The sequence below is a fragment of the Schistocerca americana genome, chromosome 2 (genome assembly GCF_021461395.2).
Source record: "Schistocerca americana isolate TAMUIC-IGC-003095 chromosome 2, iqSchAmer2.1, whole genome shotgun sequence".
NCBI classification, from domain to species: domain Eukaryota; kingdom Metazoa; phylum Arthropoda; class Insecta; order Orthoptera; family Acrididae; genus Schistocerca; species Schistocerca americana.
Window position 1 is genome coordinate 958,816,663 of NC_060120.1, and position 27,463 is coordinate 958,844,125.

The 27,463-nt window shown below is 38.9% G+C and overlaps 1 protein-coding gene and 1 non-coding gene across 2 annotated transcripts in view; both read left to right on the top strand.

Annotated features, from left to right (window-relative positions):
- LOC124596147 (outer mitochondrial transmembrane helix translocase) overlaps window positions 1–27,463 on the top strand; it is a 102,866-nt gene that overhangs the window by 45,661 nt on the left and 29,742 nt on the right. Inside the window, exon 3 of the mRNA XM_047135167.1 lies at window positions 1,403–1,589. Within this exon, the coding sequence (XP_046991123.1) occupies window positions 1,403–1,589 (187 nt within the window). The remainder of the gene's footprint in view (window positions 1–1,402; window positions 1,590–27,463) is intronic.
- Trnat-ugu lies at window positions 23,257–23,331 on the top strand. The gene has a single exon. It is a non-coding gene; the product is annotated as a tRNA-Thr (tRNA).

Below are 27,463 nucleotides of genomic sequence, written 5' to 3' on the forward strand. Positions count from 1 at the left end.
ATATCATTAACCATGATAATGGATACCTGCTAAATAAAACTTGGAATCATGTTTCATCGGATACGAAGGAACAAGGGCATGTGAATCAGCTGGCTGTGAGTATTAATTTTTAACGGTATATCGTTTTTGTCATCACTAGTGGTGGTGCAGTTTTTCTTGCACAAGGGGCAGCAGCAACATTTGACTGCTTGCGTATTGCCTCCACGCATGTGCAGACAGCAGTTTGATTTGACTGTAGGCCTGAGAAGAATTTGATCTGTAAATACTTGGGGAAAGTCTAGTTACATCTCAGACATCTCATTGTCTTGTGGTCCAGAGAGATTGAAAGGTGAAAATTCTTGAGGCTCACTGGTTTCATTTCTGCTAACAATGAACTGTGAGTAGCTCATGGAATTAATATATAATTTAAGCATTGCATGTGATTTAACCAAGGCATAGTGGAATTGCATTCCTTTGGGCTTTTTCCTCTGATCTCACTTTTCCAAGTTTAAGTTCTTCTCTGTTACTGTCTAAGGTGTATCCATTTGGATTTTGCCATTTTAACTGCACGAATAATAAAATTATGTAAGGAAATAGGCTCCTTAATTCCTCACTGCTACAAAAGTATGAAAATAGACTGGCTAAATTAATATCCATTGAGCAGTATTGTCTTAAGACTTTAAAGGTTTTCCCGACCACCCTGCGACTCTAAGGCAGAAAGGCATAATGGATATAACTTAGTTCAGTCAGGTTGCAGCAATTTTCAGAATTTACATTGTCTTTTTTATAAATATTGTTTTTACTACAGGAAACTCCCTTTAATTTCAAACTAAACATTGCTGTTATAATACCTGTGAGAATGCAGTGAAAAGAAATTTCTTGTTAATATTCAGCATCCTCTGTTGTCATCACATGGTACTGTGTGGTGTTACTCACATCTTTTTAGAGAGCATTTGTAAATTTCAGTAGAATGGTCTCTGTGGTATGTAGGTGAAAGTTTGTTCAGTAATTTCTGCTGCTGACTGTGTAACCACTCCATGATTAAATGTTGCAGTTTAAACTATTTTTATTGAAACCCGAGGAATTAAGGCACCAGTAAAAGTATGAAAATTGTTATGGAGCAAAATTGTTGTGAACAGAATACACTACAAAACAAATCTCTCAATAGTATGCAGAAAAAATTGTCATTATCTGCAATTGCCATTGGTTCTGATGTAGGTGACTAATTTCCTATAAAAGTATCAGATACTGACAGTTTTCACTTGCATTAGTTTATACATGACTACGTTTCTCCCCAGGTTTATACTAGTTCCATATCTTCCTCACCCCCACACCAAAGCAAACTATCTTTGTTGATTAATCTTATTTTATAAAACTTTTTGTGTGTGGAAGTTATTTTGTCATTATGATTTGGTTTTTCCAGAAACTCAGCTTAACAGAATATGAAATGGTTATTGCTGCACATCTAGTTGATCCTACAGAGATAAATGTATCGTGGGATGACATCGCTGGACTCGATGATGTTATTCAAGAATTGAAAGAGACTGTAATACTACCAATTCAGCGAAAGGAACTTTTTGCAGATTCCCAGCTAACACAGCCACCGAAAGGTATTGGCTTTCTTGTAACTTTGGTTATTCGCTTGATGTTTCCTGTCTAAATAACTAATCATGTTTTATAAAAGTTCTTTCATAAGTCATTTGTTTGTGTCTTAGCACTAAAGTGTTCTTTTGATGCTATTTTTAGGCACAGTCAGTTTTCTCTTGACTCATCTCAAATATTGTTCCTGAATGTGAACATTTCATGCCGTCAGTTATGAGCATATGATTTTAATGTGCAGTGAAACTTTGTTACCAACATGTAGGTTAACCCTTATGCTGCTGTGGACGTGTATACATGTACTGCTCTGTTGCTTCCCAGGTGCTGTGGACACTTATACAAACACGGCTTAGCTTTCCTACAGTGCTCTTGTCTGTCTGCATCCTGAGCTTCCAACCTCTCACCCCCCACCCCCACCTCAACAAGTTTGCTTATATCTTGGTGAATAAAGTAGGTTTAGTGTGTTTATCATACAACGTATTTGCTGCTTTGCATGCTGCAAATTCTTGATCTGCAGGAACAGAAATGGATATTTCACATGCAACTGTCAGTAGGTTATAAAAATCAGTACCTAGAGAATGAAATATCATTCTGTTCTCGATTTTAAACAAAATATTGATATCTTACCAACATTTCAGATACTACAATTTAAAAGCTAAAGTCAACCACGTGCAGTCTACACAATGCACTTTTACCATTGCACTCTCTTCTCAAAATTTCATGCAATGTTATACGTAATGTGATGCAGTGCAGTAACTTTGATGAATAGGGGAAAGAAATTCAGTTCTTTATCGAGCAAAGGTATCGTACTTAAAGATTTGCAAAAATAAATTTTTTCAGTAAATAATTTTCTTAGATTAAAAAAAATTTTTTTTTTGTGGAAGAATGCCATCTCTCAGCACAGATAGCAGCATTTGACAAGCATTATAGCCACAAATAAGCCACTCTAAGCACAGGAAGCAGAGAACGTGTGTAGTAGTGAAAGGGTTAATGGGTGCAGTCGTGAAACATAATCTGCAGGTAAAGCAAACTAACACGTAATATACTAACATTTATTATCAGCAAATGTTGTCATTACAATTAATATGCAGGAAGACTGTTCTATAGTAAGGATCTGACATGGTCAGTGATTAAATGTGGATTAGATTACATATGCTGATAATTCAAAAGACCATGCCATATTCATGCCTTTTCTTTTGTACGAGAAAGTAATTTGCCTGCCCTTGCTGTTGTGTGCACTGCTGAGGCTATGGCCCAGCTCTCTGATAGCCTGCACATCAGTTGTTTGCCCACCTTTGTCTGTGGGCACTTGACTGCACTTGGGTTGGAACACACTGCTGTAGATCCATATGAGATCATTTTGCTCTGAAAAGAAATGAATACAGAAGAAATGATGGTAATAAAGTCTAATACACTGAAGGAACATTGTTGTAGGCAATAGGCAGTTGCTTATCATGTTATTGGGTGTTAAACATCCTTTGCACAGTTAAAAAATTGCTAGGATAAAAATGCATTTTTAAATGAAATGTGTTCAGTCAGCAGTCTACTTTCTTCCTTAATTTTAGGCTGCTTAGCTGGCTTCACCCAGTATGCTTCAAAATATAATAGCATTGAATGATTTGTGGTAGTCAAAATAATACGGGCAACACATAGTTTAACACTCATTTATTATGTTACAAATAATGTGTTTCTAAATTTCAATTTCACAAGAGTGCTCTTCCTCTTAAAATTTATTTCCATTCTTGGTCAATGGCAAGTGGAAAATATCTCAGCAGCTGACATTTTACTCAAGTGTGCAGCTAATTGATTAAAAAAGATGAAAAATAAAAAAGTAATAATGTATAACATACTTCAAAACATTGAAAATGCACCTTGTCATATAGCAGGGGGTGAGTTGTGATATGACAACTACCTAACACCTGTTTAATTCCTATTTTAGCCAGACACTAAACCAAGTTCAGAAATGCACTTTGTGAGGTCACAAGTGATCTGCTCTAGTAAGCTCTCAGTATTGAATTATTTATCGATCAAAAGTATGACTGGAAATGGCAGAGGAATGTTTCATCCATACCAGAATCGCCGGCCTGACAGCTACTGATGTGTGTTTGAGGTACACAAGTGTACAGGGTACTTTACAATATAACTACCGGAAACATTGCAACACAAGAACTACTGTAGACACTTATGCATTACATATGACATATCTCCAGTCTAATAATGCCATTTGTGATAATGACCTTATGAGCTGTTTGTAAGTATCTGTAAGAGTGATGAAACCCTGATGTGACCTATACAATCAAGGGTCATATGTAGAAAATGATTTAGTGACTGGTTTGTGGTTGTTCCTGTGTTTTGATTCTTGTTAACAATGTTCTAACGCTTTATGTATCTTCAGAGAATGATTAAAATACATTCAGACAGTATTTATGAAAGATTGACTTGTCACATGGAGATAAACGTGCAAGAACTGAATTATTTGGAAAATTTTATTGTAGTGTGTTGTTGCATTTGTCTTATTACTGGTTACATTCAAATTTTTGACAGTCTTCAAATCCATTGTAGTTCCACAGAAGCCTGTCAGTTTTATGTACTGTGTGTGGTCTCCATTTTAGTGAGTTACAGAGGCTGCTCACAGAACATAAAACTGATAAATTTCTCTGCAAGCAAGAGTTTGTGCTGGACTACTTCATCTAATGATTTCAAAAACTGGATAGTTAAAATATTCAATCTGTGTGTACTGGGAGTTTATAATATTTGTCATTGTCAGTGAGTTTTAATGACTTCTTCAAGAACTATACATGATTATCTGGGATAGCCATTTGATTCAAATTTAATACCAATTTTTAAGATTTTGTAGCTTTAGTGTCATTAAATCTCAATAAGTGAACTAGTGTCAGATAAACCCAGAGCTCCAATAGCCAATAGAGAGCTCTGATACTAAAACTGTTATGGGTGGTGAAAGCTGGCTAAAGCTGGAGTTCAGTTCAACCAGAAGTTTTACAAAGGACCTAAACTGGATTAAGGAGGAGTGATAGAACAGCTATTATCCCTTCTACACCAGAATATCAGTCCCATTCAGCCTTGCCACCTATGGACAGTGTATCTGCAGTGATTACCCCCCTTTCCCAGTATGCAAAATGTCTCAAGAGGCTCTTAATGGACAGGCTGTATCCTTCAGACCTAGTCACCAAATAAATTTCCCATGACATGTACTCAAACAACCCTAGTGCTCCCATTCCCCCTTTGAATTGACTAAAAAGGAGCACCCTCCTTGTCATCCTTTAGACTGAAACAATTAAACCAGATCCTTCACCATTCTATCACAGTGTCATAAAATGAGGGACATTATACCCAGGATCCTTCTCACTACTCCTAAAGTGGTATTGTGTTGCCTGCCCAACCTACACATCTTAGTCCACTCCTATGTCACTCCCACTCCCAACCCCTTGCCATAGTGATCTAATTTCTATGGAAGAATCAGGTGGAAGACCTGCCCAGTCCACCCATCCAGTACTCCTTATTCCAGTCCAGTCACAGGTTTATCCTACCCTATTACAGGCAGGGCCACCATCTGTGAAAGCAGTCACATTGTATACAAACCTGCTACAATCACTGCAAAGTTTGTTATGGCAACCAACTAATGACCAACTAATGACCAGCATGAATGGCCAACAGCAGACTGTGGGCAAAAGCAAAGTTGACTGCCCAATGGTGCAACATACAGCTGAGCAAAACATGCTAGATTGCAGTGGCTGCTTTGTAACCTGAGCCATCTGGATCCTTCCCTGCACCACCAGCTCTTCTGAACTATGCAGGTGGGGGTTACATAGGTGTCCAGGTTAAACACACAATAATATAAAATGAAATAACTTGAAACATAATTGAGATATTTATTGGTGGTTTGCTTCTAAAAGTATGGTAACTCAATTTTTCCTGTGTTAGCTTGTTGCAGTTCTTACCATGTGAGTATGCATGTAACTGCTGTGTTGAGATACACACATGTCAGTGGCCATGAGGTCTCCACAGCAAATGATCTTCTGTATGCTCTCTCTCATGGAGGTACTGACCTTCACACTGTTACAACATTGTTTTCGGTGTGAGTATGGACTATGACTGACGATGTTCCCTCTTACATAACAATCAAGAAATGGGACAAGTGGCTTTGGGAAACTGGGAGTTTGCTCTTCATGTTGAGCCGCAAAGCCAAGCCCACAGTTTGAGACTAGAGTTCTTTTCTTATGTACTTCCAGCGTAGTCCTCGTAAGTCAGTCTGACAAGCAATTAGGCAGTTATAGTTAATTTGTTTGACAATAGTCATCCACAAAAGGTTGCGCCTGTGAGCATAAAAACTGTAGCTTCTCATAAAATCAAATCCTGAGGACAAGCTGTGACAGAAAGCATTTGCAGAATCAAGTCTGGCAAAAATGGATGAAAATGTAGCAGTCCTCAATTTTGAGGCTCCATTCCACACTTCTGGCTTGATAAGCATGCACAGTTGCCACATATAGGGAACTGAACCACAAACCACATAGCGTGAATGTGATGCTATGAAACTGAATGTGTGGAGGATTATAGGCCCAGCCATCTTCACACAGAATACATTTAATGCAGCAACTTACATAAACATGAGTTGCATGCTGTGCCACAACTTACCCGTAAAGTGATCTTCCAACAAAGTGGTGCACTGTGCCACTTTGAAAAAAAATTTTCTTGGATAATTATTTCCCAGATTGCTGGCTTGGGAGAGGTAGTCCATTGATTACTTGGCCCCTGAGGAGCCCATACATAATGCCACTCAAATCCCGGGAGACGCCTTTTCGTCACCTCTTAAGACAGGCAGGAATACCTCAGGCCTATGCTAACCCCTGGATGCGCAGGGGGAGCACTGGTGGAGATAAAGTAGATCACAAACCAGTGTCTGGTCCATTTGATTCTTGGCAACTCCCGAACTCTCCCCCACCCCTCCAGGGTGGGGGCATTACTCGCTTGTGGCAAGTTGAGGGATGTTTCTGATACCACTGCTCCCCGTAAGAGCTTAAGTATGGTCCAGGGTATTGTATTCCACAGGGACCTTCTTTTGCAGTCTGGCGATGAGCTGAGTGCCAATTTTAGTGCCAAGAGGTTCATTTTGTCTGGCACGTCCATCAGGATTTGAGGGATAATCAGATTGCCACCAGTGCCTTCATCTTGGCCTTTGGGGGTGACACATTGTCCAAGAAAGTCAATGTGATGGTCTACCACTGTGACGTCAAGCCATATATACCTCCCCAATGCGGTGCTTTAAGTGCTGAAAGTTTGGCCATATGTCTTCCCACTGTACTTCCAGCGTCACACGTGGAGATTGTGGATGTCCATCACATCCCAATACTCCATGTGCCTTGCCTCCCATCTGTGGAGAGCATCATTCCCCTTGCTCATCAGACTGCGCGATTTTACAGTGCCAAAGGGAAATAATGGATTAAAAGTCCCTCGGCTGACTAACCTACACTGAGGCTAAGAGGAAATTTGAGTGTCTACATCGTGTGGCTATGAGCACCTGTTATGCCACCGCTACAAGAAAAGTTGTATCCCCATCCGTTCCGCGAATTCCGGTCGGCTCTCAGAGCCGGAATACTACACCTGCCCCTTTGATGGTGGAGGGCAGTTCCCTCCCTGTTGCTCCCATACCACCTACCTCGGGAGCACTGCCCCCTAACCATCACGGACACCAGTCCCCACTTCTCAGCTGGAGAAGTGAAAGTCTTCTTTGGCACCTCTCACTAGGAAGGGATCCCTTGGGTCACTCCCTTCCCAGGTTTCTGCTAGTGGGAAAGATGGCACCCACCAGTGGCTGAAGAGTACAAAAGCATTCGGTCGTAGGGCTTCACGATCATCCTCAGTCCCAGAGACTGAATCAGTCAAGCCCTCCCAGCCAGAGAAACCCAAGGAGCAGTGAGAGAAATCCAAAAAGAAGACCCCCAAGACCAATGGACTTGGGGTGGCACCCACACCACCGCTACCTACGAGCTTTGCTTCTGAGGATGAGGTGTCTGCTGAGGACCTAGATCTCGCAGGACCCTCAGACGCCATGGATACACACTGCTCAGGAAATAAATTGGTGGCGGCAAGTGACCCTGAGGTGTAAACTGCCTCATTAAATGTTCCGTGTCTTCCCAGCCTCACGATCAAGTCATCCTCCATGCGGTTTTTTCCAACGCCTGGCTGAGTTATGGCAACTGTTAAGCTTTACACCTGCTTTCTACACTGCCCTCCATGAAACCCGGTTCTGGCAATGCAGAACCCTGCCCTCTGCGGCTATAAGGGATATAACAGGGACTGTAGCGACTATAATTGTCGGGTGGAGTTTGCATCTGTCCTGAACTCGGTATGCAGTGAACCTGTGCCCCTTCAAACTCCTCTTGAAGCTGTGGCTGTCAGGATAAGGACGACCCTGGAAATAACTGTCTGCAACGTATATCTTCCTCCAGATGGTGGAATCACCCTGAATACATTGGCTGCACTGATTGATCAATTCCCTAGACCTTTCCTAGATTTTAACGCTCATAATCTGTTGTGGGGTGGCAATGTGCTAACTGGCCAAGGCAAAGATGTCGAAAATTTACTGTCACAACTCGACCTCTGCCTCTTAAATACATGTACCTCCCCCCACATATTCGGCCATTGATCTCTCGGTTTGCAGTCCTGGCGTTCTCCCATCTATCCACTGGAGAGCACATGACCTGTGTGGTAGTGACCACTTCCCCATCTCCCTGTTGCTGCCCCTGCGTCAGGCCCACAGACACCTGCCCGGATGGGCTTGAAATAAATCATACTGGGAAACATGCACCTCTGCTGTCACTGTTGAATCTCCCCTGCATGGTAACATCGATGTGATGGTTGAGCAGGTGACTGCAACTGTTGTTTCTGTGGCAGAAAACGTGATCCCTCGCTCTTTAGGATGCCCGCGGTGAAAGGCAGTTCCTTGGTGGTCGCTAGAAGTCGATGAAGCAATTAAGAAGTTTCTGCGAGCTCTACACTGGCACCCTTCCCTGGAGCACCTCATAACCTTTAAACGGCTCCGTGCCAGCATTCGCCATCTTATCAAACAATGGAAGCAGGAGTGTTGGAAGAGATAAGTCTCGACCATTGGGTGCCGTGTCACATTCCCAAATCTGGGCAAAGATCAAACGTGTTTTCGGGTATCAGACCCCCAACAGGTGTCACCCTGAATAAATTGGCTGCACTAATTGATCAACTCCCTAAACCTTTCCTACTTTTGGAGTGGAGGAATGCATACACAGTGGAGGAATAGATACACAAAATTGATAAGACAGAACTGTGATCCTCCATGGTACACAAAACAGGTCAGAAAACTGTTACAGAAGCAACAAAAAAGCATATCAAATTTAAAAGAAAGCAAAATCTCAGATTGGCAATATTTTACAGTAGCTCGAAGTTGAGTATGAGCTTAAATGTGAGATGCTTTTGACAATTTCCAAAACAAAGCTGTCTTGAAATCTGGCAGAAATACCAGAGATTGTATTTTTATGTAAAGTGCACCAGCAACAAGACAGTCACTATACTGTGTGGCATAATCCCTATCAGTTCAGGGAAGCAGTTTACCTTAATAGTCTCTGATGTTACTGAATTAAGCATATGTTAAAATTCACAAGTAAGAAACATGTATTTTTTAGCTTTCTCCAAACAATTTCTGCTCCAAGATACAGCCCTCCAAAGATGACATTGCGCATACCATTTTGAAGATGCGAATTTTGGAAAAATTTCAAAATTCTGTGTCTGGAACAGTTCTAGATATTTTGTTGGGTTTTTTATTTAAAAGATAATTGTTTTATGATTACAAAGAAATCCTCCATTTGGGCTAATCTTGTCAATTCTTTTACTATAGTGTTCAGAACTTTAATAATTTACGTTTTTTTTTTTTTTTTCAAAAATGCCAGTCCATAAAATATGGATTTTTTGTTAGTACCATATAGTTCTATATTCCCTGAAAAGGAGAGCCTCCACTTTTAGGTTGAACAAGTTTTTGTTTAAAAAACATTAAACTTTCAAATCATATGTCTTCACTGAAGTTGTTTCTTACTAATTTCTTTGTTACAATGTTTATTTCCTGTGTCTTTGTTGCAATTAGTTCTTATCACTTTCTTTGTTGCAGATATTTCTTACACTTCGTTGTAGTTTCTTGTCAGTTTCTTGTCGTGGTTGTTCATTGCAGGTTTCTGTATTGTAGTTGTTAGTGCTAATTTGTTTACTGAAGAGGCTACTAAGAAATCTGAGACCATCCAGCAAGTGCTGTGTTTTCATGAGGAATTTGCCAGTTGACACAGTTGCAGTGTGTTTTGTGAAAAGGACTGTTTGAAATGTCTTCTGGCTGGGGCCACAGAAGAGTGAAGTGTGCTGACTATTTGCATATCCATAAAACGGTGACATATAAGACAAACAAAAACACTTTATTCAGGTTGGGAGTTAGTATTCTCATTTGAAGACTCTTTCAAAGTGAAGATATTTCCAGTGACGACTTTTTGATTTATAAATGTTTTGACAGAACAACAACAATGATGGTATCTGAACAAGGTGAAGCCTCCCATGGTGCAGATTTTGCATCAGTAGAGAAAGAATTACTCTGAATCAGTCAACTACAGAGGTGGGTGTTAGTCCTGTTAAGAAACCGTGGTCAATGAAGTAGAGTTGTAAGCTCTACACATCAAGAAAATGCAGAGTTGTTCCTAAAGCTGTGGATGACCACACTCTTCAATGTAGAAATTCCATCTTCAGAAGAAGAAACTGAAGAACTCTTGCGCCTCTTGCCAGGAATTTTTCACTAATATCAGTTCAGCTGTTGAATATTGAGCATCCCACAGTGAAAAGGTGTAAGTTTTTACTATTATTCCACAGAAATTTTCAAAGAAAAAATTTTGAGTCACAAAGTACATGGTAGACAAATCAAGAAATGTAAGGTCTTTAATCAGATTCTTTGGAAGACCAGGCCCCTATTATGGTCTTCCTGTAGAAGCAGCTCAGTTCAAATGGTGCTGTTATTTCATCTGGAAGATAAATGGGACTGTTCTCACCAGAGTGCCAAGAGAGACACTAACTGTAACAGTTAAAGGTCAAAAAGTTGTGATCCGAAATGTGAAAATTTGGATGTCTGTATAGGCCCCATGGCTCAGCAGCTGTTGTGGCTGAGCACCTGAAGGATAATTTGGAAAATATTTCGAGTAGATTTCCCCACCATGTTATAGTTCTGGGTGGAGATTTTAATTTGCCGGATATAGACTGGGAGACTCAAAAGTTCATAACGGGTGGCAGGGACAAAGAATCCAGTGAAATTTTTTTAAGTGCTTTATCTGAAAACTACCTTGAGCAGTTAAACAGAGAACGCTCGGGTTAGTCCGAACGCTCAAAATATCAAAGTATGGAAGACTGTATGGTACATAAGACTATTTTAATTTACACAGTACAGTAAACACGTGTTAGAAAAATTGGTGAGGAAAGATTAGGTTTAAACAATGCATAACAATGAAAGAAAAGCTGTCACTTTCTAAAATACAGTTGACATTTATCCCTACTTTTAGATGACAAAACTCATTGTTTTTTGGCCTAATGAAGACAGTCTGTTATGAAGCATAGTTGCACCATCGTCTCGTAAACATCAAATCAGCAGGTATAGCAGTGGGTTGTTTCTCCAGATAACGTAGCGCGAGGTCAAGGGCTTCTGCTGTGTCACTGTGCGGCACCAATTCTCCTTTGTCGTTTTCAGGCTCATTGTCACTTCCGTCACAGCAGTCCACTTCTTCCTGGTCTTGTCACAGCAGCATCTAAATCTGCATCAGTAAGGTTCTCCACACATGCCTCATCTGCTGCCATCCACTCATCTACGTCTTTCACTGGCTTCTTCACATCTGGGGATTGTCTGTATCATTTGTAGTAGATTTTCCTCTTCATTTTCAACTAGGTTGTCCTGAAATTCAAGAAATGTCCAGTTTTCTCCACAATTTTCTCAGAGTATTTTCTGAAATATTCTGCCATGCCTCAGCAGCCCAATAAACATCCTTCACATTGGTCTTTTTATTTTGTCCACTAAAGGATTGCTATCATCTTGAATCAGCATTCTTAAAAATTGTTTTCTGTAAATCAGTTTTAATATTTGCAGTACGCCCTGGTCCACTGGCTGTAGAAGTGGTGTAACATTCTGCGGCAAAAACGTCGCCACACTTTATCCATCACACAATTCCTCAGTGCTGCGGTGAAATGGCGCATTATCAATCAAAATGATTGCACAGGTAGACAAATGATTTTTCCTTAGAAAACCGTAGAACAGAGGGAACCAACTGGCTGTGAAACCGTGCTTTTTTTCTGGTTGCAATAATATATGGGCAGAGACATCATGTTGCAGTTTTTAAAAGCTCTGGGCCTAGCAGATTTGCCGATCAGCGTTAAAAGGCAGTTTGTGATTACCAGCGGTGTTACTGCACGCTAATAGTCACACAATAAAACCAGTAACATGGTCTTCTGCTTTTGATGTCAGGCTTTTTGTTGGCAATGCCCTAAAATTAAGGCCAGTCTTGTCAGCATTATAAATTTTTTGGTGACAATACTTTCCCTCTCTTATTATTTTTTCAAACTCACCCAAGTATTCCTTCGGTCCATCACGGTCAGAAGAAAGCTTCTCTCCAGTAATTGTTAGTTGACGGATTCCATGATGTTTTTGAATCTGTCCAACCAACCTGTATTCACACTAATACTCATCACCATTCATTAACTTTGTCAGGTAAACAGCCTTCTCCTGAACCAGTGCTCCACTTGTAGAAGTTCCCCTTTCTCTTTCCTGTGTAAACCAAAGGACAAGAGCTTCATCCACTTTATCGTACTGGGACTGTTTAAAAGTCTGCCGAATTTAGTGTTTTCCCGAAGACATTGCGCAGGACTGTTCAAGCTTCTCAGTTTTTCTTCCAATCACAAATGGTTGCTTTACCAACACCCAGTTCCGTTGCTAGTTTAGATAGATTCTCACCACTCTCTATCCATTTCAAAGCATTCAGTTTTTGCTTGACATTTAACGTTGTATGTTTCCATTTGCTCATGACGAAAATACATACACTACATCTGATTGAATACAATAAAACTGTTACGTGTGCCAGCGATCGATAACTAACATAACAAAGTGCTTTGCAAACCAGCTGGCGTTGCAATGACTAGACACTACAAAAGTCTCAACAATGCACAACAACAAGGGCAGGGAGTGAGAGTGAGCCATTGTTCCCACACTTGTTCCCATTTGTTACTGTGGTGTACCTACTTATCTGCTTGGTATACTTCATTCTAGAAACTCATCTCCATAGTTCCAGCTAATCCGAACAAGGTCCGGTCCCAGTTAGTTAGAATTAACGGGACTCTACTGTATTAGTACGAGTTCAGTACTGTATTACTACATTACTATAGTACTGTATTAGTTATTTTCAAATGCTTGAACTATTTCTAGGGTGTAAGACCGAATTAAGACCCGCTTTTTTCATTCTTTTTGACTGAAAGTATTAGGCATACTGTATTAACTGAGATATTGTTTTTATTTAATGAACCCTGAGCCTTATTCAGAGTAAGCTTAAATTAGCTGTTTCTAAGTGCTATTACTGTGCAACAGCAATATTTTGTTTTATTCTTTTAATGATAGTTTAGCATTTATTTAAATATAATTTGTCTTCTCAGATCTATATATTCACTGCTTTGTAATAGTCTATAAGCATGATCATTACTGTAAATTAAATTAGCTTTTTCTGAAAATCCTTTGTGTTTATTCTGTTTCTTTTTTCAAAAGCCAAAAAATGTCAGGCTTGTCGAGTTTCCAGGAGTGTCGAGTTATCAAGAGTCCAGTTTTCGGGATTTTAATGTTGATCATATGACTCTAAAATGCTTTTAAAAAACTTTAAAACTCAGTATTTTTCATCTAAAATTTAGAAAATTTCCTGGGGCGAGACCCCCAGTATGGATCTGCCCAATATTTTTTATAAGTCGGTGCCTCTCAAGACATAGCAGATAACTCTGTAGAAATTACATATGTGACATGAGAGGAAAATTAACTAATTAAGAAAATTGTTGCATCTGACAGTTTTATGTGCAAACTGCAAACAAGGGCAGAGTAGATCATTATTTCTGAAGGTGCTACTAGTCATTTTAAAAATAGTACAATGGAGGGGTATCTGTTGAGAGGCCAGACAAACGTGTGGTTCCTGAAGAGGGCAGCAGCCTTTTCAGTAGGTGCAGGGGCAACAGTCTGGATGATTGACTGATCTGGCCTTGTAACACTAACCAAAATGGCCTTGCTGTTCTGGTACTGCAAACGGCTGAAAGCAAGGGGAGACTATAGCCATAATTTTTCCCGAGGGCATGCAGCTTTACTGTATGATTAAATGATGATGTCCTCTTGGGTAAAATATTCTGGAGGTAAAATAGTCCCCCATTCGGATCTCGGGCGGGTACTACTCAAGAGAACGTCGTTATCAGGAGAAAGAAAACTGGCATTCTACGGATCGGAGCGTGGAATGTCAGATCCCTTAATTGGGCAGGTAGGCTAGAAAATTCAAAAAGGGAAATGGATAGGTTAAAGTTAGATATAGTGGGAATTAATGAAGTTTGGTGGCAGGAGGAACAAGACTTCTGGTCAGGTGAATACGGGGTTATAAATACAAAATCAAATAGGGGTAATGCAGGAGTAGGTTTAATCATGAATAAAAAAATAGGTGCACGGGTAAGCTACTACAAACAGCATAGTGAAGGCATTATTGTGGCCAAGATAGACACGAAGCCCACGCCCACTACAGTAGGAAAGTTTATATGCCAACTAGCTCTGCAGATGAAGAAATTGATGAAATGTATGATGAGACAAAAGAAATTTTCGGGTAGTGAAGGGAGACAAAAATTTAATAGTCATGGGTGACTGGAATTCGAGAGTAGGAAAAGGGAGAGAAGGAAACATAGTAGGTGAATATGGATTGGGAGTAAGAAATGAAAGAGGAAGCTGCCTGGTAGAATTTTGCACAGAGCATAACTTAATCAAAGCTAACACTTGGTTCAAGAATCATGAAAGAAGGTTGTATACGTGGAAGAACCCTGGAGATACTAAAGATATCAGATAGATTATATAATGGTAAGACAGAGATTTAGGAACCAGGTTTTAAATTGTAAGACATTTCCAGGTGCAGATATGGACTCTGACCACAATCTATTGGTTATGAACTGTAGATTAAAACTGAAGAAACTGCAAAAAGGTGGGAATTTAAGGAGATTGGACCTGGATAAATTGAAAGAACCAGAGGTTGTGCAGAGTTTCAGGGAGACCATAAGGGAACAATTGACAGGAATGGGGGAAAGAAATGAAGTAGAAGAATGGGTACCTTTGAGGGATGAAATAGTGAAGGCAGCAGAGGCTCAAATAGGTAAAAAGGCTAGGGCTAGTAGAGACCCTTGGGTAACAGAAGAAATATTGAATTTAATTGATGAAAGGAGAAAATATAAAAATGCAATAAATGAAGCAGGCAAAAAGGAATACAAACGTCTCAAAAATGAGATTGACAGGAAGTGCCAAATAGCTAAGTGTGGATGGCTAGAGGATATATGTAAGGATGTAGAGGCTAATCTCACTAGGCATAAGATAGATACTGCCTCCAGGAAAATTAAAGAGACCTTTGGAGAAAAGAGAACCACTTGTATGAATATAAAGAGCTCAGATGGGAACCCACTTCCAAGCAAAGAAGGGAAAGCAGGTGGTGGAAGGAGTATAAGAAGGTCTATACAAGGGCGATGTACTTGAGGACAATATTATGGAAATGGAAGAAGATGTAGATCAAGATGAAAAGGGAGATATGACACTGCGTGAAGAGTTTGACAGAGCACTGAAAGACCTGAGTCAAAACAAGGCCCCCAGAGTAGACAACATTCCATTAGAACTACTGACAGACTTGGGAGAGCCAGTCCTGACAAAACTCTACCATCTGGTGAGCAAGATGTATGAGACAGGCGAAACACCCCCAGACTTCAAGAAGAATATAATTATTCCAATCCCAAAGAAAGCAGGTGCTGACAGATGTGAAAATTACCGAACTATCAGTTTAATAAGTCACAGCTGCAAAATACTAATGCGAATTCTTTACAAACAAATGGAAATACTGGTAGAAGCCGAGCTCTGGGAAGATCAGTTTGGATTCCGTAGAAATGTTGGAACATGTGAGGCAATACTGACCCTACGACTTATCTTAGGAGAAAGATTAAGGAAAGGCAAACCTACGTTACTAGCATTTGTAGACTTAGAGTAGGCTTTTGACAATGTTGACTGGAATACTCTTTCAATTCTGAAGGTGGCAGGGGTACAATACAGGGAGCGAAAGGCTATTTACAATTTGTACAGAAAGCAGATGGCAGTTGCAAGAGTCGAGGGGCATGAAAGGGAAGCAGTAGTTGGGAAGGGAGTGAGACAGGGTTGTAGCTTATCACCGATGTTATTCAATCTGTATATTGAGCAAGCAATAAAGGAAACAAAAGAAAAGTTCGGAGTAGGTATTAAAATCCATGGAGAAGAAATAAAAACTTTGAGGTTCGCTGATGACATTGTAATTCCGTCAGACAGCAAGGGACTTGGAAGAGCAGTTGAACAGAATGGACAGTGTCTTGAAAGGAGGATATAAGATGAACATCAACAAAAGCAAAACGACGATAATGGAATGTAGTCGAATTAAGTTGGATAATGCTGAGGGAATTAGATTAGGAAATGAGACACTTAAAATAATAAAGGAGTTTTGCTATGTGGGGAGCAAAATAACTGATGATGGTCGAAGTAGAGAGGATATAAAATGTAGACTGGCAATGGCAAGGAAAGTGTTTCTGAAGAAGAGGAATTTAACATCGAGTATAGATTTGTCAGGAAGTAGTTTCTGAAAGTATTTGTATGGAGTGTAGCCATGTATGGAAGTGAAACATGGACGATAATTAGTTTGGACAAGAAGAGAATAGAAGCTTTCGAAATGTGGTGCTACAGAAGAATGCTGAAGATTAGATGGGTAGATCACATAACTAATGAGGAGGTATTGAATAGAATTGGGAGAAGAGGAGCTTGTGGCACAACTTGACTACAAGAAGGGATCGGTTGGTAGGACATGTTTTGAGACATCGAGGGATCACCAATTTAGTGTTGGAGGGCAGTGTGGAGGGTAAAAATCGTAGAGGGAGACAGAGATGAATACACTAAACAGATTCAGAAGGATGTAGGCTGCAGTAGGTTCTGGGAGATGAAGAGGCTTGCACAGGATAGAGTAGCATGGAGAGCTGCATCAAACCAGTCTCAGGAGTGAAGACCACAACAACAACAACGTGCCAACTGACTGGGTATACAGTGCTGCTGGTCACAGGAAGGGGCCTTGTGATGGTGTAGGCAGCCTGCTGAAGCACCATGCTTCAAAACATAATGTTTCCATACCAAATGCAGCTGCGATTCAGAATGCTGAGGATTTTACAAGAGTCATGAAATCTTACACATCCAAAGCCCTCATTCTTTTGCCCAAAGAGTAAATCGAAGAATTCCATTAATAGAAAAAAGAATGGTCCAAACAAACTACTCCTGTGAAAAGAATTAAGAGGACACATTTTTGGGCTCGAAATGATGGGCGAACTCATACTGCACCCACTTTAAAGAGCAAGAAAGAAGAAATTTGTTCATTCAGCGAACACCTCAGAAACAGCAGGATGATGATCAAATTCACAAGCTGAGAAGGGGGATGTTTGTGCCGTGTGTGTATGAGTGTGACTGCTGAATTGTAGAGATTATAGATACTAGTTAGAGTTAAACAAAATTATAGTAAACTTTGCTACCACATGGACTAGCTGTTGGATATAGGTTTCCAGCTGAAGGACAGCAACAATGCCATCCGTGCTCACTTCCTGTTAACAATGTTTTTAAGATTGTAAGTGCTCCAGTTCCTATTGGTTCAACAGGAAGGCATCACTTTATATCAAAGGAAGATACTGAATAAGTGGAACACATTTTCAGTTCATTGATTGGCTAATTTCAGTACAAAACAGAGTACACAGAAGTTGGATAAATTGAAACCTTTAAGTCTTCATACCTTTCACGTACATTTTGGAACCATTTAAAATGCTTGAAAAAAGGAGTCTCTTCTTCATCTTTCAAAACTATGTTAAATAAGGCTAGGTTTTGATTTTTATGAGCCTGTTACGTGATAATGTGGTAATAAAATAGTTTTTATGTGAGGCAAAAATTTAAACTGTTTATTAATCATGTGCAACCTGAAAGTGGAAGCTTTCCTTTTCAAGGAATGTAGAACTATATGGTACTAATAAACAGCAAAAATAAATTTATGTATTAGCATTTTTGAAAAAAAAATTTCCATGAATTATTAAAAGTTCAGAATGATATAGTAAAAGTACTCTGACAGGTAAGTCCAAATGGAGGATTTCTTTGTAATCATAAAGAAATTATCTTTCAAATAAAAAACCCAACAAAATAGCTAGAACTGTTTCAAAGATACAGCATTTTAAAAATTTTTCCAAAATCAGCATCTTCGAAATGGTATGCACAGTGTCTTCTTTGGAGGGCTGTATCTCAGAGCAGAAACTTTTTTGTAGAAAACAAAAAATGTGTGTTCCTTACATTTTAACATATGCCAAATTCAGTAGCATCAGAGACTATGAAGTAAGATTTTTCCTAGCCTGCCTGAATTGATATGGACTATGCCGTATTTGTCATAAGAAAAAACTGATGTAAACATTACACCATGTATTCTTCAGTGTTTGTGTGAATCTCACTGGGTTATTTTCATTTGGGGTGGCTTTGTCCATTACTGCCAACTACAATCATAAGGGCGCATTTTATACTGTTACACTAACAGACTGAACAATAATGCGATAAAACAGCTTTACCAGCGCATTTAACTGGTAGAGCACTGGCCGGCCAACTGGTCAAAGTAACCTGCAACAGTGTGAGCAATTGTAGGTCAGATGTAAAGAGGCAAATAGGGAAACAATATAGCTTCGAATGTCATTTAATTTCCAAGGAGAATGAAATAATATTCAGCAAAACTCCAGCACTACTGCACATTTTTTATGTGGCCAGACAGAAAGCATAAAATGCTCTCATTCTCATCTTACACAGTATTCTAATTACAAACAAGAGTGATGAAAACTCCTGACTTACACATGGTAATTTTTCTGAGTGAGCTATGTGTGATGCAAAAACATACTGCAGGGATTTCACTGTGTTGTCGAATACTGACACTACTAGAAGTATTAAGTAGTCAGTTGTTCCATCTTCAGGTGAAGATGGCCAGAAGACTCTGCACCGAAATATTGTGGCAGGGTGTTACTTATATCCGGCAGTTCTCCCGTGTTTTTATGGAACAATCAGTACGCCGGGAAAGCTTTAAACATCACAATTAGTCAGTTGTCTGGTGATCTCTTAGCTCCTTCCTTATCCAAATTCAAGGAATAATTTCATTTCTGGAACTGTCATCTGCTACTTTGATAATGCGTCAAACAACAGAATCCATAAAGGCATCCAGGCACCGTATTTTCTCTTTTATGATGTGACATTCTGTATCCCACCACTGTTAAACAGTGACGTGAAAAAGCTACGTACATTAGTTCTGGTACAGCTGGCAGCTTAACAGCCTTGTTATTTCCTGTGGCAGATTCCTTAACTTGGCTCCAGGTCAGTCCTATTGGATACATATTGTAATGGTACAGTGGCAAATGTAAAAATGCAGCATTTGTATGCTGTGCTCAGTGCTGTGAAAATGAATGTTTGTTTCTATGACACTTACCACTCTGGTTCGTGAGACTAAATCTGTGGTACTAAACAATGGACATAGTCCAAACAAAGAGTATTTGGTTTTTCATTTTTGACCAAAAAAAATTGTTTTCTTAATTTAAGCAGACTTATTAATATCTTTGATATAAGATTGATAATTAAGAAATTATATTCGAAATGCAAACAGGAATTTTGCATGCAACATGTAATTAGGAACAAGAAGGCATGCACTATTTATAAAAAATGATGATTTTTGCAATTACAAGATATAGGTATTTCAAATTGAATGAAAAATAAGCAAGATGAGATTTGAACCAGTAATCTGTGAACTGCACATGATTATTAATCTACTGTGCTACCAATCGCTGCTATACGTCCAGTGTGTGTTCTCTCAGCTGTATCAAATACAGCCTCTCAGAAAACTTAAAAGCCGATATTTTTTAATTTATGAAAAACATGGAGAATGACCTATTTCTCGGTAATTTTTAACTGTGTTCCACACGTCTGTTCTACAATGGAGCAGGAAGCAGCCTCAGACATATTCGTACTGCATATTAACAGCACAATAATTGGAGCACAACAGTACAGAGACTGTGACTGACAAGATTTTTGAAATAAGAACTACATAGCTGAAGTGTGATTAAGGAAAACATTGATGGCTGTTTATGTATTACAATATCTTAGTTTCAATATAATGGAAGGAAACATTCCACGTGGGAAAAATTATATATAAAAAAAGATGAGGTGACTTACCGAACAAAAGCGCTGGCAGGTCGACCTGCCAGCGCTTTTGTTCGGTAAGTCACCTCATCTTTTTTTATATATAATATCTTAGTTTCATTTAATGTAGCTTAGTAATAAGATATCTAATACATAAGTAGGACCTACTTCCAAGAGTGTAATGCCAAAAGTGTAAAAGTGCTACAGCTTCTGACCAATCATTGCATTTTGTGTTCGTTCATATCAGGTTTATTCTCATGATGAACAGAGTATATCTTCACCATGTGATAACAATAGTAATGTTACATATGACAGCACCACTAAAGTACTTGCTAAACACTTTCCCCAAAATTTCCTTCACCAAAGAAGACGCAGACAGTATCACAGAATTCAAATAAAGAACAGCTGCAAGCACAAGAAACATAGAAATGGTTCGCCTCAGTGTAGTGAAGCAAATCATAGTGTGGTGGTATGGTTCTACATGTGGAACTATTGTATCAATACATTCTGAAAGGAACATAATTGGTGTAAAACTGCAAGACTTTGATTTAGTAAGTGATTTGAGTAGCTTCACTACACCAAGGATATCTGCTTGTAAGCTGTTTGTGATTTGAATTATGGAATGTTTACTTTGTTTTAGTGACAGTTTCAGAAAACTTTATATTTAGTAACTCAAACTTTGTTGTGCATATGACAAAATCCACTAAGTGCCATATTTGACAGTGTTATTGAATGAGGCGTTGTGAATAGGCAGGTTTCTAGTGATATGGAAAGCAGCTGAAGCAGTAGTACTAAAAAGGGAAAGGACAAACACCCACCATCATTGAAAAGCTATAGACCTGTTTTCTTATTAAACATGTTGTCCAGAGTTCAGGAGTGTGTGCTTTGTGACTGGTTCCCGGTGCACTTGGAGCTCTTGTGTCCAAACCAATGTCAGTGTGGATTCACAGAAGGCAAGTGTCTAGATGATGCAGTTAATAGTGCTCTTCAGATTGTAGAAAATTTTACAATGAATTATTCAATTGTACTCGTGATTGATATTGCAGGCAGATTCGATAATCTCTGGTGGCCCACGATGTTTGCATGCCTCAGATCTGTTCCCCAAGATGTTTAATAGCTTTATAGATTACTGTAGTGGACATTGTGCCCATTGGCTTGTGGGGCAGAGCAAGGTAATCAAAAAGATTACCAAGGATTGACCTCATGGCTCCATAAGTGGGATCTTAGTATTGGACCACTGCCAGTCTGTTAGATGGGGCAGATGTCATTGGTGGTCATGGTGTTGCATATCCAGGTGACATCCTGCTAGTTGTCTGCAGGGTGAGACTTAAGAAAAAACTGATGTGCTTGCTCAGATGCGGCATGGGTGCAAGGGCAACAGACTGACTGTAGCTGTTCATAAAACTACATACATACTTCTGAACAGAAGACCCTCTCTTGCCAGAAATCCTTCCATGAGGCTTGACAGAATCCCTGTGAAACGCAGCACTATTAGAAGGTATTTAGGCTTTCCTGTAGATGGTTACTTTGTGACCACTTGAAAAATATCATAATCTAGTCTGATGCTTCAAAAAAATATTGTTTTTAATGATTTTATTATATTAGATTCCATAACCACTTTAATTTTTAATAAAATGTAACCTAAAATTTGTCTTAGTGGTGAAAGTGACTTTTTGCAACAAATGTCATAGCCATATTTACAGGTTCAGGACTGTTTATACCTATCTGTACAACTATATATACACATACACACACACACACACACACACACACACACACACACACACACACACACACACACACACACACACACACACAAAGATGATGTGACTTACCAAACGAAAGCGCTGGCATGTTGATAGACACACAAACTCACATCTAGAATTACAATAATAATTTCCTTTTTAGTCGTTTTGGTGGTGGACACAAAGTACCCCTGTGCACTTGGTATTATATGTTATGGAAAATGTGTTCGTATTGCTATAGCTAGATCACATCCACTCTTGATCATACACACCAGTGTGTCTATGCTATGGGGGAGAGCTAGTAACATAATCAAATCCTGTAAAGGATTATGACCTAGGAATATAAGTTCCTGTTTTTGTTGTACATAAAAACTGTTTTCCATGTGGAAACATCAACACACAGACTCCCTTAAAACCCACTTCCTTTCGTCTTTCCCTTTTTCCTGATGAGGCAACAGTTTGTTGCGAAAGCTTGAATTTTGTGTGTATGTTTGTGTTTGTTTGTGTGTCTATTGACGTGCCAGCGCTTTAGTTTGGTAAGTCACATCATCTTTGTTATGATTAATGAAATTTGTATTTTATGTTAACAGAAATTACATATTTTACAAATTTCCTTTTTAGTCTTTTTGGTGGTGGGCACAAAGTACCCCTGTGCACTTGGTATTATACGTTATGGAAAATGTGTTGGTATTGCTATAGCTACAACCTCTGACAGTTGTAAGTTTTGAACCGATTTTAATTATCACAGATGTATTTTTGATTAACTATAATTTATTGTAAATTATCTACTGTTCTTGAAATTACATTCCAGAGTGGTCTTGCTGATTAAAGTGCTTTTTGGTTCAGTATTGATGTTGGCATCATTACTCCAGGAACTATTTTACCATTCTTATCTGTTAAATTGTGGTGGCTATCATTATTCATACAAACCACTCTTAGCTTCAAAATACACATCATAAGTGCATTCTCCTCAGACTTGTCCCAGTTACATCACTTGCATTTATACGGTGGAACCATGTGTTCTGACAGCTGTCAATTTCATCACAATACCCATCTGCACTAGTTTATTGACTACTGAAATGATAATTAAATGGACACCCTAGCTGCAAACAGTCATTGATGTACTTCATTGGGAGCATGTTGAAAATGTGTGCCCCGACTGGGAGTCGAACCCGGGATCTCCTGCTTACATGGCAGACGCTCTATCCATCCGAGCCACCGAGGGAGCAGAGGATAGTGCGTCTGCAGGGACTTATCCCTTGCACGCTCCCCGTCAGATCCACATTCCCAACATGCCCACACCACTATATTCGTAGTGCGCCTAATAGATGTGGACATGTTGGGAATGTGGATCTGACGGGGAGCGTGCAAGGGATAAATCCCTGCAAACGCACTATCCTCTGTGCCCGCGGTGGCTCAGATGGATAGAGCATCTGCCATGTAAGCAGGAGATCCCGGGTTCGACTCCCGGTCGGGGCACACATTTTCAACATGTCCCCAATGAAGTACATAAACGCCTGTTTGCAGCTAGGGTGTCCATTTAATTATCATTTCATTTCTAGCAAAGCTGCATGGTCATCCATGGTAACTGTTCTTTCGGGAACAGATACTACTGTCACATATAGTTATTGACTACTGCCAGATCTCACCACATCCACTATTGATCATACACACCAGTGTGTGTATGCTATGGGGGAGAGCTAGTAACATCATAAATCCTGTAAAGGATTATGACTTAGGAATATAAGTTCCTGTTTTTGTTGTACATAAAAACTGTTTTCCATGTGGAAACATCATTTACATACGAATAACATTGAAGAAGCAGCAGCAGGGTTTATCAAAGTAAATTTTCTTCTGCAATGCTCTTTCACAGCCAGTTTTAGCATGCATCATATATATGTAATTTATACTACAGTGGAATCTCATTCACGTGCTTTTGAAAGGACTGCAGATTTTGAATGTCAAGTGGGAAAATACACTACCAAAAATACCTAATTTGGTAATTAGATTTTTTCGTAGGTGAAAATGTGGAATTGCAGGTACCCGTACTTGGGGTAATAAAGGATCTCATAATGCCACACTTTGACCTGTGATGGCTATGAAGTATAATTCAAGATGCACATTTTTGAGATCACATTCAGACTATCAACCACAGAAACTCTACAAATTGTTTATATACAAGAAGCAAAAATGTGTTAAATATGGAGACATTGACTAATTTTAGCATGTTGGATGTATTCACTTTTGCCATCAGTCAATTGGAATGCAGGAAAGTCACTTGATATGAGAATGCAACCTCAACTGTCCAAAATATATACCTGGCATGTGATGAAGAAAAATAAAAATGCACAAAATTGCAATTATTACTTCCCAAAGCAAACGTCATTCATTTAGCATCTCTTAATTAGTTAATCACTATTGCTAGCTGACTAGTGGTTATTTCAACAAACTATTGACTTATATATCTTGTTAGCGTAATTACACTATAGCATGATAACATAAGGTGCATAGTCCTGTCTTAAGAAAGGTTTGAAAAACATGTCAGTAGTTGACTGTTTGCCCTAATTTTAATATTGCATTGTCCATCTTGGTTAGAGTTCATGACTTCTTAGTCAATTTTAAAACTCAGGTAGAAACATTAAACTGTGTCCATTGCTTCAATAGCTTTTGACACAGTGGGAAACTTATTTTTTGGCTATCTGTTCCTGCAACAGATCATTAGTAATCATGTACTGACAGGTGGCAACACCTTCAGTCAACATACTCATCAAAGCTAAGACTGTATTTTCTTCTTGTCCCATCATTTGGTGCCCTTGATCTGTAGCAATTATTTCCTTTCCTGGAGTGATGTCTTCTGTATCAGTATCCGATGAAAACAGCTGTGTGGAAGCAGTTTGAGATTGTGCTGTCTTGCTTGGAATCCGAGGCACTTAAAAAATTTATAGCGTCAGAGATCATAACCTTTCTCATGGTAGAATGAAGGTCAAGTCAGCCTCTGCTGTATAAGAATCTTCTTGTATTTTTGTTTCAGGCATTTTATAGTGCTTTTGTCAAGAGGCTGGATATGGCCTGTACAGTTAGTGAGAAAAACACTGCCATAAATTTATATTATGTAGATACAATATGTCTTGAGGTTGAGCTGCTCACTAGTCAATAAACTAGTTGTTTCCTGTTGTTTCTAATGCCCAATTTTACATTCCAGGCGCAGAAAAATTGTTCAAAAGATTGTAGTTACCCACGCACTTCGATTAGGTATATATGGACATGGATATGCTCACAGTTTTGAAGCATTGTGGTCTCTTTGCTTTTCTAATTTGAGCAGTATCACTTTTTCTGTTCCCCTTTTGTTACTACATAATAAAACATTTAGCCTCTCCTTACTACATTTTCCACTGTGGCATTTTTCTCTTCTGAACGGAAGAGTTTTGTCAGGCAGAAGTTAAACAAAATAAGCAAGTTTCAACTGCATTAAAAACATTGTTGGGACTGTACTTTTCTATGATTGATGGGTGTTTCTCCATGAGTGAACAGTGTCAGTGTTCACGCTTCCAGCCTCACCTTGATCAAATTGATACACTGAATTTTGTTCTTGAACCTTTCAATCCAACCATTGAATACCTCGAAATCTAAGAGCCCCAACTTTCGTGCCACATACATTGCTGTAGCACAAACCACTGTACTACCAGTTGGAATGTTGAGTCAAAAGTTTGTATTATCCCCTTAAATAGCACATTTTTTTCCATTTCTAGAAGCTGACAAATGTGTGTTAAATTTTTTGCCATTTCCTACTTCCAAACATGCTGCTTCAATTATTTTTCATTTGCTCCTATTGGATTTAATATGGATGGAGGTATATTCAGTCTTCATGTTATATCATCACACTTTGTGTGAATTTTTGTCCATTTCCAGAATGATGATCCACTTTTTTCATTTGTAAACTGTCTAAATGTCTCTTTGCCCATGACAAACTGGTACAGTTTAACACAAAATTCCCTGCCTAAAAATCATGAAAAATCACTGAGTCAGTCAAATACTAAACATGAACAAAGGAGACCAGTGACTAAATTCATGCTTACCAATGTATGGAAATTACTTCCATGCCTCATTTCTATCATAGCAAATGATCCATAACAGTTGCTGAGTTGCCAGCACTGAATAGCATGTTCTCCATGCATATTTCCACACCATGCAGCAGTGAAAGTCCTACACCCCCCACTCTAGCAACTCTCAGCAACAAAAATTTAACTGGGCAAACAGTACAGATACTGCCAAATTTGAACATGCAAACTGGGGAGGGAGAGCACACAAACTAATCAGTTTAACGTGTGTTTAATGGATTTGAACTGGAACTTAAAAAAATCGATGTACTGTGTGAGAAAGTGTGGTAACAAGATGTACTAAAGAGATTCCACTGTATGTAAAGACATGTGTTTAGCTTTATTACCAGACATCTGAGTTCCTGACTAGTTCACCTCAAATTTTCACAAAATACTCTAATAAACATTCAGATGGATGTAGCTAATTCTTTCTTTTAAACAACAATGTACAGGTTTTCTGTTAAAACCAACTGCTGGAAAGGAACTGCTATGCTGTGATGTGGAAAAGTGACTTTTTTTTTTTTTTTTTTTTTTTTTTTTTTTTTTTTTTTTTTTTTTTTGCAGTCAGTTTAAACTGTGATAACAGGGCATTTAAATCCTTCCTTACACAGTACAGTATTCTAAACAAAAATTGTATACAAAGCTGTTTGCTGTTTTATTCTGCAGTGGTTAGTGGTTTTAACAGAAAACAGGAAAGTTATATTCCTGGTGTATCAATTTGTGGTTAGAATACTACTATGGAATCTGAATTGTATGAAATTCTGCTTCTCCCCAATTGCAGATTAAAACTACAAAATATTGTTATTGAAACTATTATCCTCACAGGTCCGGCAGCAGGAGAGCTTTCACATCATATACCAATGATCAGAACCGATTAATCCATTTATTTTAAGCATTCAAATTCCCAATCAAGGTTTTGTAGGTAATAACAATAAACTATGGTTAAAGGTCAGAGAAAAGGGGAGGAAGGGCGGACAGTGACTGGAGGAGATGGAGGGAGGAGGAGATGTATTGGGAGAGGGGGGTGAGGAAAGAGGAGACAGAGAGATAGGGATGTATATCTTGTGCCCATACATATTGTAATTTTAAAAAAAAACTGCAAAGTATCGGCGGTTTCACTAATATTTTATATTGGCTATGAGTTTACAATTGGGATTCATGTTAGTACAACATGCAGATGCAGTTTATAATGGCTGCTTCTTTCTGCTATTCTACTTCACGACTGTATACATAAATATGCTTCAAAACATGGATCAGTGTTACCCCTAAATATTGGTGAGTTAAGTATTCATGTGGTCTCTCTTTGACGGGGTCCTAGGTTAGATTACCAGCTGCGTTTGGGATTTTCTCTGACCGGGGACTGTGTGTGTGTGTGTGTGTGTGTGTGTGTGTGTGTGTGTGTGTGTTCTCATCATTTCATCATTATTCGTAACAGTGGATAGATTGGATTGTGAAAAAATTGGATATTTGTACCGGCATGGATAACCATACAGTTGAGTGTCCCACAAACCAAT